The sequence below is a fragment of the Chlorocebus sabaeus genome, chromosome 21 (genome assembly GCF_047675955.1).
Source record: "Chlorocebus sabaeus isolate Y175 chromosome 21, mChlSab1.0.hap1, whole genome shotgun sequence".
Taxonomy (NCBI): domain Eukaryota; kingdom Metazoa; phylum Chordata; class Mammalia; order Primates; family Cercopithecidae; genus Chlorocebus; species Chlorocebus sabaeus.
This window is the reverse complement of record NC_132924.1, coordinates 124125906-124143025: the sequence shown is the minus strand read 5'-3', so window position 1 is coordinate 124143025 and position 17120 is coordinate 124125906. Positions and strand designations below refer to the sequence as shown.

Here is a 17120-nt window from a genome sequence, read left to right as displayed (position 1 = left end):
AGATTGCAGTTAGGTGTTGCAGAATTCTCAAGGCACTGCGTCCTGGGTGTGGACTTCTCAGTAGGGTATGAAAGAAGAGTCCTCACCACACTTTAGTAACACAAATCTTGCTTTGTGAACACCAAATTTTAGAAACCTCTATGACCTTGGTTAGTAGCATTTACTAGTAAATAGCTATTAGTCTACTTAGGAGAATTTCAGGGGTTTAGGTTGGAAAGGGATTCTCTGGTGATTCAAAGAGGCAGAGAGAAGGGGGCTCAAGGAAAGTGATGTCAGAAGAAAGCCAGCTTTCCATTTTGACATGAGGTTAAAATGAGAGAGAGCAGAATTATTTCCTAGTCTATCCTATCTCTTATTATACCTCCCTTTTTTCTATAGTAACAAAAACTGGCAGTTTTCCTATGACAGCAAGATGGAAGGTCTTCTTTTTCATTTTACTGCTACAAGTAGGACAAGTTACATTCTTTTTACATGCAAAGATAGATGCCAATGTTTATTAATTGTTTTTTCTTTTATACACTATATACAATGACATCTCCTACCCTTTTTCTCTTACCTCACTGGTGAGCCAGTACTTTCACAGTCTTCTTGGCCGAATCTTCTGCATTTTTTTGACTTGGCAACACGGGGTGCCCTGATTCAGGCCTTTCCTCTGCACTTGCTCTCAAGTGATCTTCCCCTCTCTTTAATTTGCTATTGACTCACCAGTGTGTATTCTCAACCCCAACCTCTCCCCCCAGCTCTGAGCTTTATTTTATAATTTATTTTATTTTACATGACAAAGTCTTTCACTCTGTCTTTCAGGCAGGAGTGCAGTGGCATGATTATAGCTATGGTAACATTGAATTCCTGGACTTAAAATGATCTTGCCTCAGCCTTGCAGGTAGCTAAGACTACAGGCGTGAACCACCACGCTGGAGCAGTTTTTCCTTTTTTGTGGAGATTGGGTCTCACTATGTTGCCCAGGGTGGTCTTGAACTCCAGGCCTCAAGTAGTCCTCCTGCCTGGGCCTCCCAAAGTGGGATTACAGGCATAAGCCACTACATCCTGGGCTTTTTTATTTAACTGCCTGCGTTTCCCCTTGGTATTTAATAAGCATCCCAAAACATCCCTAAACCCAGCTCTCAATTCCCTTCCTCTCCCATCCCTAGTATTCTTCCCCTAGTCTTTCCTGTATCTGTAAGTGGCATCTTAAAAAAGCTTTGGAGTCATCCTGATTCTTCATTTTCTTACATCCCACCTCCAGTCAATTAGAAAATCCTTTTGGTTCTGCCTCTGAAATACTTCCAGAATATCTGCATCTCTAATCCAGGCCAGTGTCACCTATAGATTGTGATAGTCTATACAGTCATGACACTGGTCACTATATGATGGGCTCCTGCCTAATATCTCTGGGACCATTTTTGTTGTATACAGTGTAGCCAGAGTGATCTTTCCTTGGTTTCTCCTCACATTCAGAGTAAAAATCCCAAGTTCTGTAGGACCTTCTGCCTCCTGTCCATCCTAGTTAGCTGCCTACCATTCTCCCTCAGCTTTAGTTGCATTGACTTTTTTGCTTTTTTCACTTGCTGTTTAACCTCTGCCTGGATGTTCCACTCCCAGGGAAGATACCCGACAGGGTGGGAGGGTACATGTGTGTCTGTATCTTCTTTCCTTCCCTGGGATCTAAGCTCACAGAGTGTCAGAGACTACAGCATCCTAAGCACCCACAACAGTGCTACTGGTGATAATATGCACTCAAGAAATTGTTCTTGAATGCATGAATGAATGAATGAATGATGTTTCCTTTCAGTAACCTTGTCATCATAATTATACTTGATAACCACAGTTACTTAGTTCTAATTGAAGGTCACTGGTTTTATTGCTCACCAGTGTTTTTTTTTTTTTTTTTTTTTTTTTTTTTTTTGGAGACGGAGTCTTGCTCTGTCACCCGGGCTGGAGTGCAGTGGCCGGATCTCAGCTCACTGCAAGCTCCGCCTCCCGGGTTTACGCCATTCTCCTGCCTCAGCCTCCCGAGTAGCGGGGACTACAGGCGCCCGCCACCTCGCCCGGCTAGTTTTTTGTGTTTTTAGTAGAGACGGGGTTTCACTGTGTTAGCCAGGATGGTCTCGATCTCCTGACCTCGTGATCCGCCCGTCTCGGCCTCCCAAAGTGCTGGGATTACAGGCTTGAGCCACCGCGCCCAGCCTCACCAGTGTTTCTTACATACTTTTCATCAAATCTGAAATACACTTCAATTTATCTGACTAAAGGTTTCACACAGCTCTATAGTGACTGCACTCTGGCTGACAAGGACTGAAAGCTCCAGGGGTGCAGGATGCATCCCAAGCAGAGAGGATACAGTGTAAAAACAAATCTGAGTACTGTCTTAGAATTGATGAAATAGGTTATATTAGGTATCCCCTCAACTTGAAATATTCCGATTCAGTTTCCATCTGATTTAACTGTTTCCTAAAAGTGATAACTTACAGAAAAGGTATAAGCATGATATAGTGTGGCCATTGATTTCATCATGTGGTCTGTAATCTTTACTCACCTGACTTTTGGCACCCCTGCTTGTATTAGAAAAGTGTGACGCTAATATGATGATTGCTTGTCTTTCGGCCATCTTTTCTTTCCCTGTGGAACTCATATAATTCAGATAAGATCTCCAGTCAATCCTCTTTATTACTTAGAGTTTTCTCACGTAATTTCCATTTGTCTGTGTCAGCTTTGCCTTTCTGCTGTGGGCAAAGTGGGACCTCTCTCAGTTGTATGACGGATAGATTCTGCAGCCTGGCTCTGGTCATATAGGACGGCCAGTCAGGAGATGGGAGGACTCATCGTGAGTCAGGACAGCTGGGGCGGGTATGCAAGAGAAATCTGTTCCACTTCCTTGTCAGGGTTCCAGGTGGTTATTTTTACATTGTTTCTGTTAGTAGTTCTTTCCTCTTTTGTCTATATTTGCTTGAAGTCTGTCTCCCTCAAATTCTGAATTGACTTTTCCGAAAGTTATTCAAGTCTGATTTTCTTTCCTTCCTTGTCAGGGAAAAGAAGTTGTGACAAATTGCTTGGATCCTTAAGCTTAAGTGGGAAGGATGGCTTCAACATAGAACATCTGTTTCATTGCTGTTTTATCCGTCAGTAAAACTGTTACTTTTTTTATGTACTAGAAGTTCTTAGCACTTCAACTAATATTAGCTCTTTGTGCTCTGATGCCAGACTTCCTATAAATTAATGGAAAATTTTTGTGGTTTTGGTTTATTCTAGAGCTCAGACTTTACGTAGTATATTTCACTTTTTCACAAGAGGAAGGATTTGCCCCAGAGCATTGAAATTACTATTATAGGATATGAATTGTTGCGTACTTTGTCTCTGAAAAAGAATCAAGGTTTACCAAGCTTGATTTTAGCCAGTCACCGTGTTTCCTAGCTAAATAATGGAAGTAGGGGAGATTCTATACAAGTCAGGGAGTTGTTCTTTTTTGTTTCATGGGGCCTTTCTCTGAGACTGCTAGGGACTCCGTGCTTAATTGGTTGTCATTGTTCAAACTTTAAGTGGTTTAGAGTTAATTTTTAAAAACTAATGTTTAATTCCCTTTTTCCCTGTAGCTTTTACAAAGTTGATCACAGTAAATGGACAAGAATATCATCTTCAACTTGTAGACACAGCTGGGCAAGTAAGTGACCTCTGGTATCTCAGAATCTTATACAGCATATCTGACAGTCCTGGTCCTAGCACTGATTTTTGAAAGTACCAGCTATGCTAAGAAAACCCCTCGTGTTGTGTGCAGACAGTCCCTGACTCCCAATGGTTTGGCTTGCAGTGGCTCAACTTAACAACTTCTCATCTTTATGATGGGTCTGTTGAGGTATTTGATACATTTTCAACTCATGATATTTTTGGTTTACAGTAGGTTTATTGGGATGTAACCCCATCATAAGTCGAGGAGCGTACATAACTAAATGTTAATATGCTGTCTACTTGGTCTTTTCTAAGACATTTCTGGCAGTTTTCTTTTAATAACTTGTTTTTCTGCTTTAAAATTACTTTAAATATACTAACATTGTAAGGGTTAATACTTATTACAGGTTAGTGGTTTTCTGTTTTCTAAACTTTATATTAGAGAGTCATATTAGTTGCTTTCTTTCTCTTTGTGATATGTGTTCTCCTACATTAGGGCAAAAGTACATCTTTTCTAGAGGAAAGGCATAAGAGGGGCATAGGGTAGAAATGAGCTGATTTAATCTTATGAGGACCTGGGCCATAAAATACCAGTTTGATTAGAGTCTAGGCTCTGGTTTGAGTGTTGGGTTTAGTTTATGTAGTAAAGTCTCTGGGTGGGTGGATTTGAGAGTGATTACTAGATTAGGGAGTTTCAATTTATTTGATAGACAGTAGGTAATGGCCAAAAGTCAAATAATCCCCCCAGAAAGGATATTCACATGTTGGTAATGTAGCAGGGATGTGTGGAATTGGATCACCAGGGGAATTGACTGGAAGCAAGGGGGAAAGGAGTACATGGAACAAAGAAAAGCCCTTTTGACAGCTTAGCTGCCCCATTACCATGACATCCAGGCCTGCTTTTACTAGAAACCATTCTATTAGACTGAATTTACCCTTCTTCACTGGAGGGTGAGGAATGTAAAGAAGCTGGGATTTCAGCTCCTAACTCCTGCCCTTGCAACTTTTTTTTTTTTTTTTTTTTTTTTTTTTGAGACGGAGCTTTGCTCTGTCACCGAGGCTGGAAGGCAGTGGCGCTATCCCACTACAACCTGTGCCTCCTGAGTTAAAGCAATTCTCCTGCTTCAGCCTCCCAAGTAGCTGGGATTACAGGCACGCCACCACACCTGGCTAATTTTTATATTTTTAGTAGAGATGGGGTTTTGCCATGTTGGCCTGGCTGGTCTCAAACTCCTGACCTCAGGTGATTCACCTGCCTTGGCCTACGAAAGTGCTAGGATGACAGGCGTGAGCCACCATGCCTGGTCCACCCTTGCAACTTATAATGAAAGGATAAGAGTAGCAGAAGGGTGAGTGTAGTGTGATCTGGTCTGCCGTGTTAAATGGGGGCTTTTTTCCTAGAATCTGGGGAAATTGGAGTAGACCCAGAATACTATGACCTGTCCTGTGGGTTTGGAATGAATTCCCTCTGCTTTGCGTTTTGAAGTGAACATAGAAGGAAAGTGTGACGCCTTAGCGAAGCAAGAAGATAGCTATATTGAGTGATGTTAGCATTGGAGGAACCCCGAGGTTTCCATTTTGGAAGCTTGGAAGACAATAAATGTGTTTGGCTCTTTGAGCTTGTACACAGAGCTATAGCATGTGCCTCCTTCACTCACCCTACACACTCCCGGCTGGCGGCGGATGTGATGTGCTTTAGCAGTCCGATTCTTGATGCTTTCATTAGAACAGAGCCATCCTAGACTTTCACTCCCTGATACCTGTCCTCTTGACAGAAGAATAGGAGTTGGGGCTTATATGGACCAGGGGAGCAGTGTAAGTCTCTGTTGGTGGGGGAGCAGGGCATGGTACAGATGACAAGGCTCATTAGAAATTAGTTGGGAAGGGAAGAGCCGCTTGAGTAGGAAATTGTGTTGTGTTGTTGGGTTTCGTATCTTTTATAGTTAAGTTGACTATATAATTTATTGCCTAAACCAAGACACTTTTAGAGTTGTGGGCTGGGGGTGCTAATAATAATTACGTTGGGCAACAGTGTAACTTAGAGTGTCCTGGGCAAAGAAATACAGCTGTTCAGTTTATTGTGGGACTCTGACACTATCAAGACTTCAGTTTGCTTTTGTATCCTTATTTAGAATCTTCTTTAAGCTCCTGAAAACTGGTGATGAGAATGTAAATTGATAAATCACTTTCATATAATGTTACTCTGGAAACACGTTTTGTATCAGGCAATTCAGGGAACCAGTTTCATAACAGTTTGGAGTGTGGGCCCTGGAGTCACACTTGCCTGGATTTGAATCTTGGCTTTTGTTGCTAACCCAGTAACCTTAAGGAAGCTAATGAGGGCTGGGCATGGTGGCTCATGCCTTTAATATCAACACTGTGGGAGGTGGAAGGATCACTTGAGCCTAGGAGTTTGAGGTTGCAGTGAGCTGTGATAGCACCACTGCAGTCCAGCCTAGGCAACAGAGCGAGATCCCATCTCTTTAAATTAAAGGGTGAAGAAGTCTTTCTGTGTCACAGAGCTTTATCTATAAATAGTGATAACTGGAATTGTTGGAGGATTGTCACAGTGGGGTTGAAGCAGATGTGCTCTTTCTCTGTAGACCTTTAGTGCTGCTGAGGCAAGTGTGACACCAGCATATTAACTGTGCTGACAGGCTGCATGGTGAAAGTGCACATGTTCTTAATACTTGGAGAGCTGTCTTTGAAAAGATTTATCTAAAGAATAAATTTCTTTATATTGACTACTTATCAAGTTGGAATATGTGTTCCTCTGAGGTACTGTTTTGCCCTAGAATATAAATGTACACTCAGGTATCAAACAATTTAAAATATTTTAGTGATGTAATAATACAAATAGTGAAACCAAAAGCACCAGTGTTTAGGAAGGGTATATGATATGAGATGAGACAAGAGCAGTGGTCATATTAGCAGCCCTGTTGTCTTTCCCCTTTGGGTTCTGTTACAACTGGGCAAGAGTAATTGGAGAATTTTTGCACAAAATAGATCCAAATTTGGCTACTTTAAATCATTTGTACTCATTGCAACTAGTAGTTCTTGAAGGTTATATTTACAGTTGATGGACAATAAATTAAAGATGTGCTCTTTATTTACAGCTCTGGACAGTGAAGCACAGGCATGTCCTGCCGTAGTTTCACCCTTCATTCTGTTGAAAACTGAGTGAGAACAAAACTCAGATGTTTACTGCTCCAAGAGCTGCTTTATAAATTGCATGCATACGGGGCTAGTTCTGGGATTAAGACTGGTAGTAGTAGGGTAAGATGATTAAGAGGCAAATTATTTTAAAAGTACTCTGTAGTAAATTTGTTCACTAGCTGCTTCCACATTTCAGGAATGAAATTGCATGCAGTGAATTGCTGCATAGCGGTATTTGTTAGCAAGTTCTATTTACTACTTAGTGGTTTATGTCAGTACATCCATACCACTATGCTTTAATAGTGGTTTAATTGCCGACCTAGGAATGATGATGAACATAGTTAAATACAGATTGATTATTTTTAGATTGCATGAAGTATTTTGGTTTTGCCCATATTAGGGTGAGAGCATGTACCCTAAATGAATTTTGGGGTAAGAATGTGAAGTATCAAAAAAAAAAAAAAAAGTAGCCTCTTCTGTATTATAACCTATTTATGCCTAGTGTTCCGTTATTGGAACACTAAGCTTATGGAAGTTATTTATATCCTACTGATCAAGGTCACCAAGGTCTGATTTTTCATTTAAAAAAAAAAAGTGCAACCTCTGGCATAAATTGGTTAATAATTTAGATTCACGCCTGTAATCTGAGCACCTTGGGAGGCCGGGGCGGGTGGATCACTTTTGGTCAGGAGTTTGAAACCAGCCTGACTAACATGGTGAAACTGTCTCTACTAAAACTACAAAATTAGCCAGACATGGTGGCACATGCCTGTAATCCCAGCTACTTGGGAGGCCGAGGCAGGAGAATTGCTTGAACCCAGGAGGCAGAGGTTGCAGTGACCCGAGATTGCACCATTGCACTCCAGCCTGGGCAACAAGAGCAAAACTCCGTCTCAAAAAATAAATAAATTAATAATAATAATAATAATTAAAATTGATTCAATGACAATCCATCTTATAATGTAACCAAATTTGCTATTTTGAAAATTAAGTTTAATTTTTAAAAAATAGGTGTAATGCACATAGTACAAAAATAAATAGTGCAAAAATGTGTAAACAGTAAAACTTAAGACGTTCCTACCCTAGCTATCTAACCCCCTCACCCCCGCCAGCAACCCCATTTACCAGTTTCTAGTATATGCCTCTAGGATACTTGATACATGAATATGCAAATATAGTTTTAAGCTTGGTTTTGTTTTTTTTTTTCCTTTTTACACAAAGAGTAATACATCTCCATCTTGGAGATTATTCCATATCAATACCTATGGCCTCTCTTCAAGGCCGCATAATGTCCAGTTGTTGGGTTATATGTTGTAAGTTAACTGCTGATCAACAGTTAGACTGTTGCCTGTCTCGCTACCATCAGCAATCCCTTAACGAACGTCCCAGACGTTGTTTTACACATAGGATAATGATGCGCATAGGAAAACTTCCTGGATGTGGGCTATCATAGGGTTACAGTTCATGTTCTTGCCAGCAGTGAATGAGGGTGTCTGTTTCCCTACACCTTCAACAGCACTGTGTGTTAACCAAACGTTTTGGTACTTGCCAATCTGATAGGTAAAAAATAGCATCCCAGTGTACTTATAATAATGCATTTTTCTTCTTAGGAGGGGCTTTGATTTTTTCCTGTGTTGGAAGATGTTTGTATTTTTTTTTCCCCTGTGAATTATCCTGTCTGTGTACTTTGCCTTTTTTTTTCTATTGGGTGGTTAGTCTGCGTGTTGATGTGAGATTCCCCCTCGATATGTGAAGAAAATTAACATTTTGTATATGATCTGAGATGCACAGTTTTGTTTTCAGTTCGTGTTTTATTTATGGTTTTTGTTTGAGAGGTTTGCAGCCATGAAGAACTTTTTCATTTATTAATCTTTTTTAACTGATAATGTGTTTTAAGTTCTCGCATCTATTGTGCCCATCGTTTTCGTCTTTAAATGTTTGCTTCGTCTGGAATATGTTTTTGCCGAGGTGTGAATTGGAGATCCAGCTTAGCCATTCATCCCCAGGTGTCCCTCTACGCTCAGTTGAGGGTTACTTTTGGTCCTCACTGATTGAAATGCCAATATTATCAGGTACCTCATTCTCATATCTATCAGATCTTTCTAGATTTTTCAGTCTGTTCTATTTGTGAGCCAGTACAGTATTATTTTATGAGAGCTTTATGGTTTCTACTCACCTACCCTCCCAATTTCTACTATATTGCTATTATTCTTTCTCAGAAAGTAGACTTTAAAGGCCGGACACAGTGGCTCCTTTGGGAGGCCAAGGCAAGCGGATCTCCTGAGGTCAGGGATTCGAGACCAGCCTGGCCAACATGGTGAAATCCTGTCTCTACTGAAAATGCAAAAATGAGCCAGGTGTGGTGGTGTAGCCTGTAGTCCCAGCTACTCAGCAGACTGAAGCAGGAGAATCGCTTGAACCTGAGAGATGGAGGTTGCAGTGAGCTGAGACAGTGCCATTGCACTCCAGCCTGGGCAACAAGAGCAAAACTACGTCTCAAAAAAAAAAATTTTTTTTCAGAATTATATCAGCTAGGGGCTGTTTCCTCCATTATATCTTCTAACTGGTGGTTTTTCACTCAGTGCTTCTTAGACATAACTACTTTTTTCTATGTTTCCACATTTTCCCTCTAGGGAAAACAGAATTTTAACTTTGAACCTACTCTCGCTGAGCTAGTGATTAAAATCATTTGGGATTTTGTTTTTAATCTTATTTATTATATCAAAGAATTTATAGTAAAACTTAATTTTATTTTTCTTTTTTCTTTTTTTTTTTCTTTAAAGAACTTTACCACAGGGCAGTAATTCTGGGCTGTCGTAAACAGTGGTTATAACCATACTGTAAGTTTACAAAAATAATAGACTGCTGCTTAATCTGCTGGTACCATGATGTGATTTTTCCGTAATAGTGCTTGGGACATGTATTATGTTGACAATTTAGTTTCACCTAAGAATGAAATGTTTGTACCAGACAGTAGCATGTACTGTTGAAAACTGCACTGACATTAGAACTTTCTGTATGCTTTAATATGTATATAAAGCAAAGTTTCATAATGTTGCTTTATAAAACTAAGGACTACTATGCTGTTGCATAATAGGTACCTTTCTCTTTAATTCCTAGAGTTGCTCAGTAAGTAACTCTCTTGGTCCCCAAAAGTCTGAATACCTCAATTGAATCTGGTGTTTTGATCCTCTTTTGTCTTTCTCTCTCTCTCTCTCTGTCTTTCTCTCTCTCTCCCCATCCCTGCCTCCCTCCCTTCCTTCCCCTCCCCCCCCCCCCCCCAGATGCTATTGGCACCCCTCTAGCAACATGTAGATTGAAGCTCAGGTCATTGTGACTGACATGCAGAGAATAAATTAAATAATAGGACAGTTTCAAGTATAAAAATACAGATTTATGGCATAAATCAGCAGGATGTATAAATGTCCTGAGGTCTAGAAGATTCTGGACTTAGTCATGCTCATCCCTTGTTTTGAGATCACAGAGCCAATCAATCATCTTTATGTTCCATCCATCCTCTTCTGCCAGGAGTTACGGAGGTCATCAGACTTTCCCCTAAAGTTCTAGAACAGCTAGTCATTTTTAAATATTGGCTTGAACCACATTATCACCTCCAAGCCATTCTTAAAGCTTCAGTGTGTAGGCTGTTTCTGGCATAATACTGTAATCCACTCTGTGTCTACTTTGATTTCTTCAGGTAATACATGGAAAACTTTGGGTAAAGGTTGCTTGTGATGCTATATGAAGACTACTCAAATATATTTTTTTTTTCCACAGGATGAATATTCTATCTTTCCTCAGACCTACTCCATAGATATTAATGGCTATATTCTTGTGTATTCTGTTACATCAATCAAAAGGTAAGGCTCCTGCTGCCTGCTTGAGTTTATTTGCTACTCATAGATAGCATTGATCCTTTTAAAGGACTATGCTGGAATTATTAATAGTGACAATTAGAATTAGTAGGCTACATGTTTTTTAGTGATTTTCTTGTGGAGCAACTGGGTTGTTGGGGGAAAACATGGCCCACTAAATGTTCTGTTAGTTGCATCAATAGGATAAAAGGCTCTTTCTTACCTCGAGCTGCCGGGAAAAATAGTGGTTCAGCATGATCTAAGCTTTTCTGCTAATTGAAATGGGAAATGCCTAAATTGATTTTACTTTGTGTATGTTTTTACCATATTAAGGTGAAATAGACTTTCTAATAAAATGTTGAGGGTTTGGGTTTGTTCAATATCTTATCCTTTGAATTTATGAAATAAGACCTTTTGGTAATAGAGTCTCTCTTTACTACATAAAAACAGAGCCATTATTTGTATAAATAAGAATGGATGTCGGTTCCTTTAGCTACATATCTCATGTCATCTCTTATCGGGGGATGGCGTGTGTTATCAGGAGGAGCAGTGGTCTGTGTCTGTTAACAGAACAGCTGGCTGTATACAGCAGCGGAGCTCTGGGCATTGGTGACAGCTTATGTTTGAAGACTTTATGAAAATATCAGTGCCAGTGGAGGGCGTTTGGTGGCTACCTAGCATCTATTGAGTGTGTGCGACACATTGGGGAGTTTGTTATGCTCTTTGCCTACATATGATACATTACCTATTTCATCATTACCTTAAACAATCCTTCATCAGAGATGTTTTATATCCCACTTTACATAGAAAGAGACTGAGTGACAGAGCTAAAGCAACTTGCCCAGGGCTACAAAATGACGTTGCTGGGATTCATAGCCATCTCTCCAGTTCCACAGTCAAGGCTGACACTATCCAATAGAACTTACTGCAGTGATAGAAGTGTTTGCTATTTGTTCCGCAGGTGGCTTTTTAAATTAACTAAAAATGAAAAATTCATACTCCCTCGGTTACAGTAGCCCCACTTCAGGTGCTTAGTAGCCACGTGTGGCTGGAGGCCACCATGTTGGCCAGTGTCTGGGTTCCTTACCCCCACATACTCCACTGCCAGTGAAAATTCAGTCTGCAGCTCTGTGAGTGTGTTGCTTAACATTTTTCTCCATGGCAGAGAAACATATTTAGGGTGTTGAGTTCTAGCTATAAAATGTTTGAGTACCATTCTCGGCCATTCTTATAAACAGACCCCATACTGTCAGTCCCTGAGAAAGTTTACACCTGAATCAAAACCAAGTACCAAAATTATGTGTTCCTTAAGGAAAATTGGGAAACTGTGAAAAATAGAAAGTGGGGGTAATCATTCTTGATATCATTACCTAAGCATAGATACTGGGAATATCTTGGTATATGTTTTTTCTGGTCTTTGTTTTAGTCTGCATGGATTGTTTTAACATCCTTTTATTTGCTCTCTGAATGCTGTTTTATGGTTTATATTTTCCATGTTTTTGTATTTTTACTTACCATGTAATATATATTTTTCCATATTACCAAGTGTTTGAAATAGTAAATAGCTTTATAATATTTCATATTCAATAATAGATGGATAGCTCTCTTCCTGTTTTAATGTATTCATATTCTTGTCACTAAAAGCAATGCTTAGATTGGATTTTATGCTTAAAACTACAGTGTACATAGTATTTGGAAACATTGTTTTCTTACTGACTTACACGAGCACTTTAGTAAAAATATTGGCCATTTTTGTACAAAGATTTTCTTAATTTCAGTTGTATATTTTTTAAATGTACTTACTGTATATATAACTCATGTTAAGCTCTCGTTTGCTCGATAAATTCTAAGATTTTCCATTTCAGTGCCTGCCATGTGTAAGGCCTTGTCCAGAACAAATTTAATGTACCACTAATCTAATGAATGTTGGAAGTTCATGTTTGTTTGTGAATTACCATTATTTTACCAATTAACTTGAAAAACATGATTCAAAAATTGTTTTGTTGTTGGTAAGTATAATTTTATTCTAGCTAATTTTTAGAAAATAATGTTGGTGTTTTTTACCAACATTACAAATTGTTACTTTGAGGCATCAAAATAGTAGGTAGAAAATTTTCTTAGTGCGTCCACTGATTTTTTTTAATCTCCTTTGGTGGGCACAAATTAGATGACATTATAGAATCAAGTTGAAAACATAGCACGTATCACTGGGGAAATTGAAAAATAAGTTGATCTGGATTAAAAATATGAAAATGTGCTCACCAAGGACCTTATGTATTGGAGAAAACATTGGCCTAGTGCAAAGCAGAGGACAAAAACCTTGATACTGTGTCCTCTCAGTGGCACTGTTGCAAGTTTTGACCAAGTTTCTCCTTACTAAAATAGGTGTGTTTTGTTTTGTTATATGCCTTTTGCCTTAGTAGCTCGTAGTTTAATGAGCATTCTCAAATCTCAAACATGAGTGTGAGAAGAGTGGTGTTTTGTTTTTTAGAAATCTATATGCTGAATACACAAATATTTATAAATATACAAGAAATATGTCAGTAAAACTTTCTGAATCAACCAGTTTGATTCAGAAAATCAGTGACCTCAAGAAATTTAGCCACTTAGAACAGTACACATTTATGATCTCACAGATTTGTGGATCGGGAATTTGGGCGTGTCCTAGCTGTGTCCTCTACTTCAGTCTCTTGCAGCCGCAGGGTGAGTGTCAGCAGGGCCTGCAGTCCCATCTGACTTCAAAAGGGACATCCCGTCACCTTTGCCATATTCTGTTCATTAGATGCACGTTGTTATGTCCATGCAGGGAGATGACACACAGTGTGGCCGCTAGGAGAGCGTGAGCTCTGGGAGCTGGCTCCAAGCTGCCTGCCACACAGTCCCAGTTCTTTCAGCCGTTTCTCACGTGACAGGGTACTGTATTTTTGCCCAAGTGGTGACACTTTTAAATGTAGGCAAATACAGCATGCGGAGGAAAACGTGGTTCTGTAATGTAACCGCAGGTCCTTAGGACACCCATATCCCATTGTTGACCCACAGCGAGCTTGTAGGGGGGTTAAATTTCATTTTTGTTTTTATCAAAGTGACAGCACACGTGGTTTAAAATAGCACAGTGTGTAATTCATTCAACAAGCTAACTTGCTCCGAAGCTTGTGATGCAACCATGAACAGAGCAGACGAATCCCTGCCCTTGTGGAACTTATTTCTGGTGTGGGAGACAAACAGTAAAACGACACACATATGAGATAGGATGTCTGTGACCATGCTGTCAAGAAAAATGAAGTACAGAAGGGGTAAGAAATAGACAGGGAATTTGTAATTTAGGATAAACAGAAGAGGTGTAAGAAGTGACATTTGAGGCTGGGCACGGTGGCTCACGCCTGTAATCCCACACTTTGGGAGGCCAAGGCAGGTGGATCACGAGGTCAGAAGTTTGAGACCAGCCTGGCCAACATGGTGAAACCCTGTCTCTACTAAAAATACAAAAATTAGCCGGATGTGGTGGCAGGCACCTGTAGTCCCAGCTGCTCAGGAGGCTGAGGCAGGAGAATTGCTTGAATCCAGGAGGCGGAGGTTGCAGTGACCTGAGTTCCGTGCCACTACACTCCAACCTGGGTGACAGAGCAAGACTCCATCTCAAAAAAAAAAAAAAAAAAGTGACATTTGAGGAAAGACTTGAAGCAAGGGATCCCTAGAGAAGGAACATACCAGGCACACGGGGAGTGACTTCAGAGGCTGTGGCGGTGTTAAAGGAATGTCAGGAGGCCAGTGCAGCTCAGACAAAACAGAAGAGGGGGCAGACAGGAATGGAGGCAGAAGTCAGGGTTTGAGAGTAACTGGGGCCGAGTAGAGATGGCCGCCTATCAGAGGACGTTGAACGAGACATTGCCCATCCGCTGCAGTCGAGTCCTCTGGTTGCTGTGCTGAGCAGGGGTGGCAGGGAAGGGTGGGGCTGTAGCTGTGATGCAGGCAGTCTTGGGCCAGGAATTTCACACCTCGGTGGCAGCTGTGGCGGGGAGTGAGAAGCCATCAGATTCTAGGTAGGATTTGAACGTAGAGCCAGTGATGTGCTGGCAAATGTTCGCCTGGGTTTTTGGGGGGAGGGTGGGAAATGGTTTGTGGCCGTTTGTCTGCATTCAATGGTATAAATAATCCTACTATGGCAGATTTCGAGTGATCATTGTGACATCTCAGATGCCCTTCCCAGTGAGAGCCACCTTCAACCTAGAGTCATCGGCTTATTGATCTGATTGAAAGCCAAGAGAGATTGGCATCACCCAGAGAATGTATGTACCTAGGAAAGAAAACAGGAACAGGCTGAGTGCACTAGGGCACTCTAGGAAAAGCTGTTCAAGTTGTAATGTAAACAGTTGGTTCTTTGCTGAATAAGTTGGGTGATTAAAAATTGCATTTATGTGGTTTGTCAGCCCAGTGGTAGGCTTTCCATTTGAATGCCTTACCTGTTTCACTTTGAATATCCTCAGTCAGGGTTACTGAGTGTCAGATGTGTGCACATGTGAATGGATTGCTAGGAAAAAACAAGACTTCTTTGTGTTCAGTTTATGTTAAAATGGTGAGTCTGTGACATTTTGCATTTTCCAGCTGTCAACATAACATACATTTAAAAACTTCAACATTAAAATGGATGTCTAATTTATACTTTTTGTTTTATAGTTTTGAAGTGATTAAAGTTATCCATGGCAAATTATTGGATATGGTGGGGAAAGTACAGTAAGTAGTACCATTTTATCTGTTTGTTAGAGAAACTTCTTATAATAGTATCTTCTGAGCAGTACAATCTGGCACTGACTATTTTGTTCTGTTTTGTTTTTCTTTTAAATAGAATACCTATTATGTTGGTTGGGAATAAGAAAGACCTGCATATGGAAAGGTATGTAGCTTTTAAATCATTAGTGATTTCTAAAGTCAAGTCTAAGATGATTTAGTCACTGAAGTGTCATTTTAATTATTGTTCTGATATCAAGAATATTTTTAGCTGTGGCATTTCTTATCTGTTCAGAGATGTTATGGTCGTGTGCAGCAGAAGCAAAAGTGCAATAGAAATCTCACATTCCTCTAGAAAAGAGAGAGCAAACTTTATAGAAAACTACCTTTAGGTTATCTACCACCTTGCATAGAGCAAATTCTAAAAAGACGTGGTGCTCATGGATGCAGCAAGTGGTTTTTGAGTACCAGGGTTTGGGATTACAGTGGGGAGCAAAGGAGGCAGATGTCCCATGCCCAGGCAGCTTCATGTCAGACAGTAAGAGACTCTACATCCTGCACGCAAGAGAATTGAGCTTTCAGGCCCTTTGACAATTTCCCCTGGCCTTGGGTGCTTAAAACCTAGCTGTAGAATAGTCAATTGTTACAGATACGGGAGTACTGGAAAATAGGATCATGTTCTCTGAGCTGGAAGGTTTGCTGGAGCAGGGATAATCCCATAAGGCAATGTCTATTCTGTTCCCCAGCTCAGGCGTAATTGAAACACTCCTGTGTTACATTCTCGATGCTAATGTTAGGCCAGGGCATGGTTCTGCTTCATGAGAAAGAAATTGACCAAAATGGAGCCTGTTTCAAAATCAATTATAGATATTTTATATAATGAAGAGCAAAGTACTTTAACCAGAATTTTATTTGTCCTTTAGGGTGATCAGTTATGAAGAAGGGAAAGCTTTGGCAGAATCTTGGAATGCAGCTTTTTTGGAATCTTCTGCTAAAGAAAATCAGGTAACAGATTCTATAAACCTCATTTTGCATTGCGTTCTCATCAGTCACATGGATGTGTTCCTTGCAGTTGGCATTTGACCTCTGTCTTGATCACTCCTGTATAACATTTGGCCTTCCAGAACATTTCTAATACCAAGCTTTGTGTTGCTTTAGGAAGATACTACTTAGGTGTTTATAAATTCAGTCAATATTCTACTTACAGTGGAACCTAGGATATTTGTAGGATAAACATAAACTATTAGTAAGGGAAATACTACCTTTTGTAAACATGTATTTTGTTTTGTATTAATAACTGATACAGAAATAAGTCCATGCAGCAAAAAAAAAAAAAAAAAAAAATTATATCATTAGCACTGATTTTTAACTGTACCTACCCCCTGGCTTTTTTTTCTGTTAGATGAAACCGGGTCAGACGTATGTGTTAATTTTTAACATAGAAATGATTAAGAACCATCTTATAAGCATTTAGTACCAATTTCACCCTGTAGATGTACCTTTAAAGGCATGTTCTGGGAAGTATGTAGATTCTGCTTCAGGAGGCTTCACAATCCTGTATGAACCTTTTTCTTCCATTGCTTTAATTTAGACCCCCAGCACCAAACTTGTCTCCCGCCCCCAGTGCATTTTTCATCTATATGTTTCTCTTTGCTGCCCTTAACTTTCTAAAGACATACATCTGATGGTACCGTCCTCTACTCAAACTGTCAGTGAACTGCC

The 17120-nt window shown here is 40.0% G+C and overlaps 1 protein-coding gene across 2 annotated transcripts in view; it reads left to right on the top strand.

Moving 5' to 3' along the window:
• RHEB (Ras homolog, mTORC1 binding) overlaps positions 1–17120 on the top strand; it is a 52196-nt gene that overhangs the window by 31642 nt on the left and 3434 nt on the right. For both annotated transcript variants that reach the window (XM_007983533.3, XM_007983532.3), the window contains exons 3-7: positions 3591–3658; positions 10597–10679; positions 15348–15404; positions 15517–15564; positions 16322–16403. In XM_007983533.3, coding sequence (XP_007981724.1) covers positions 3591–3658; positions 10597–10679; positions 15348–15404; positions 15517–15564; positions 16322–16403 — 338 coding nt within the window. The remainder of the gene's footprint in view (positions 1–3590; positions 3659–10596; positions 10680–15347; positions 15405–15516; positions 15565–16321; positions 16404–17120) is intronic.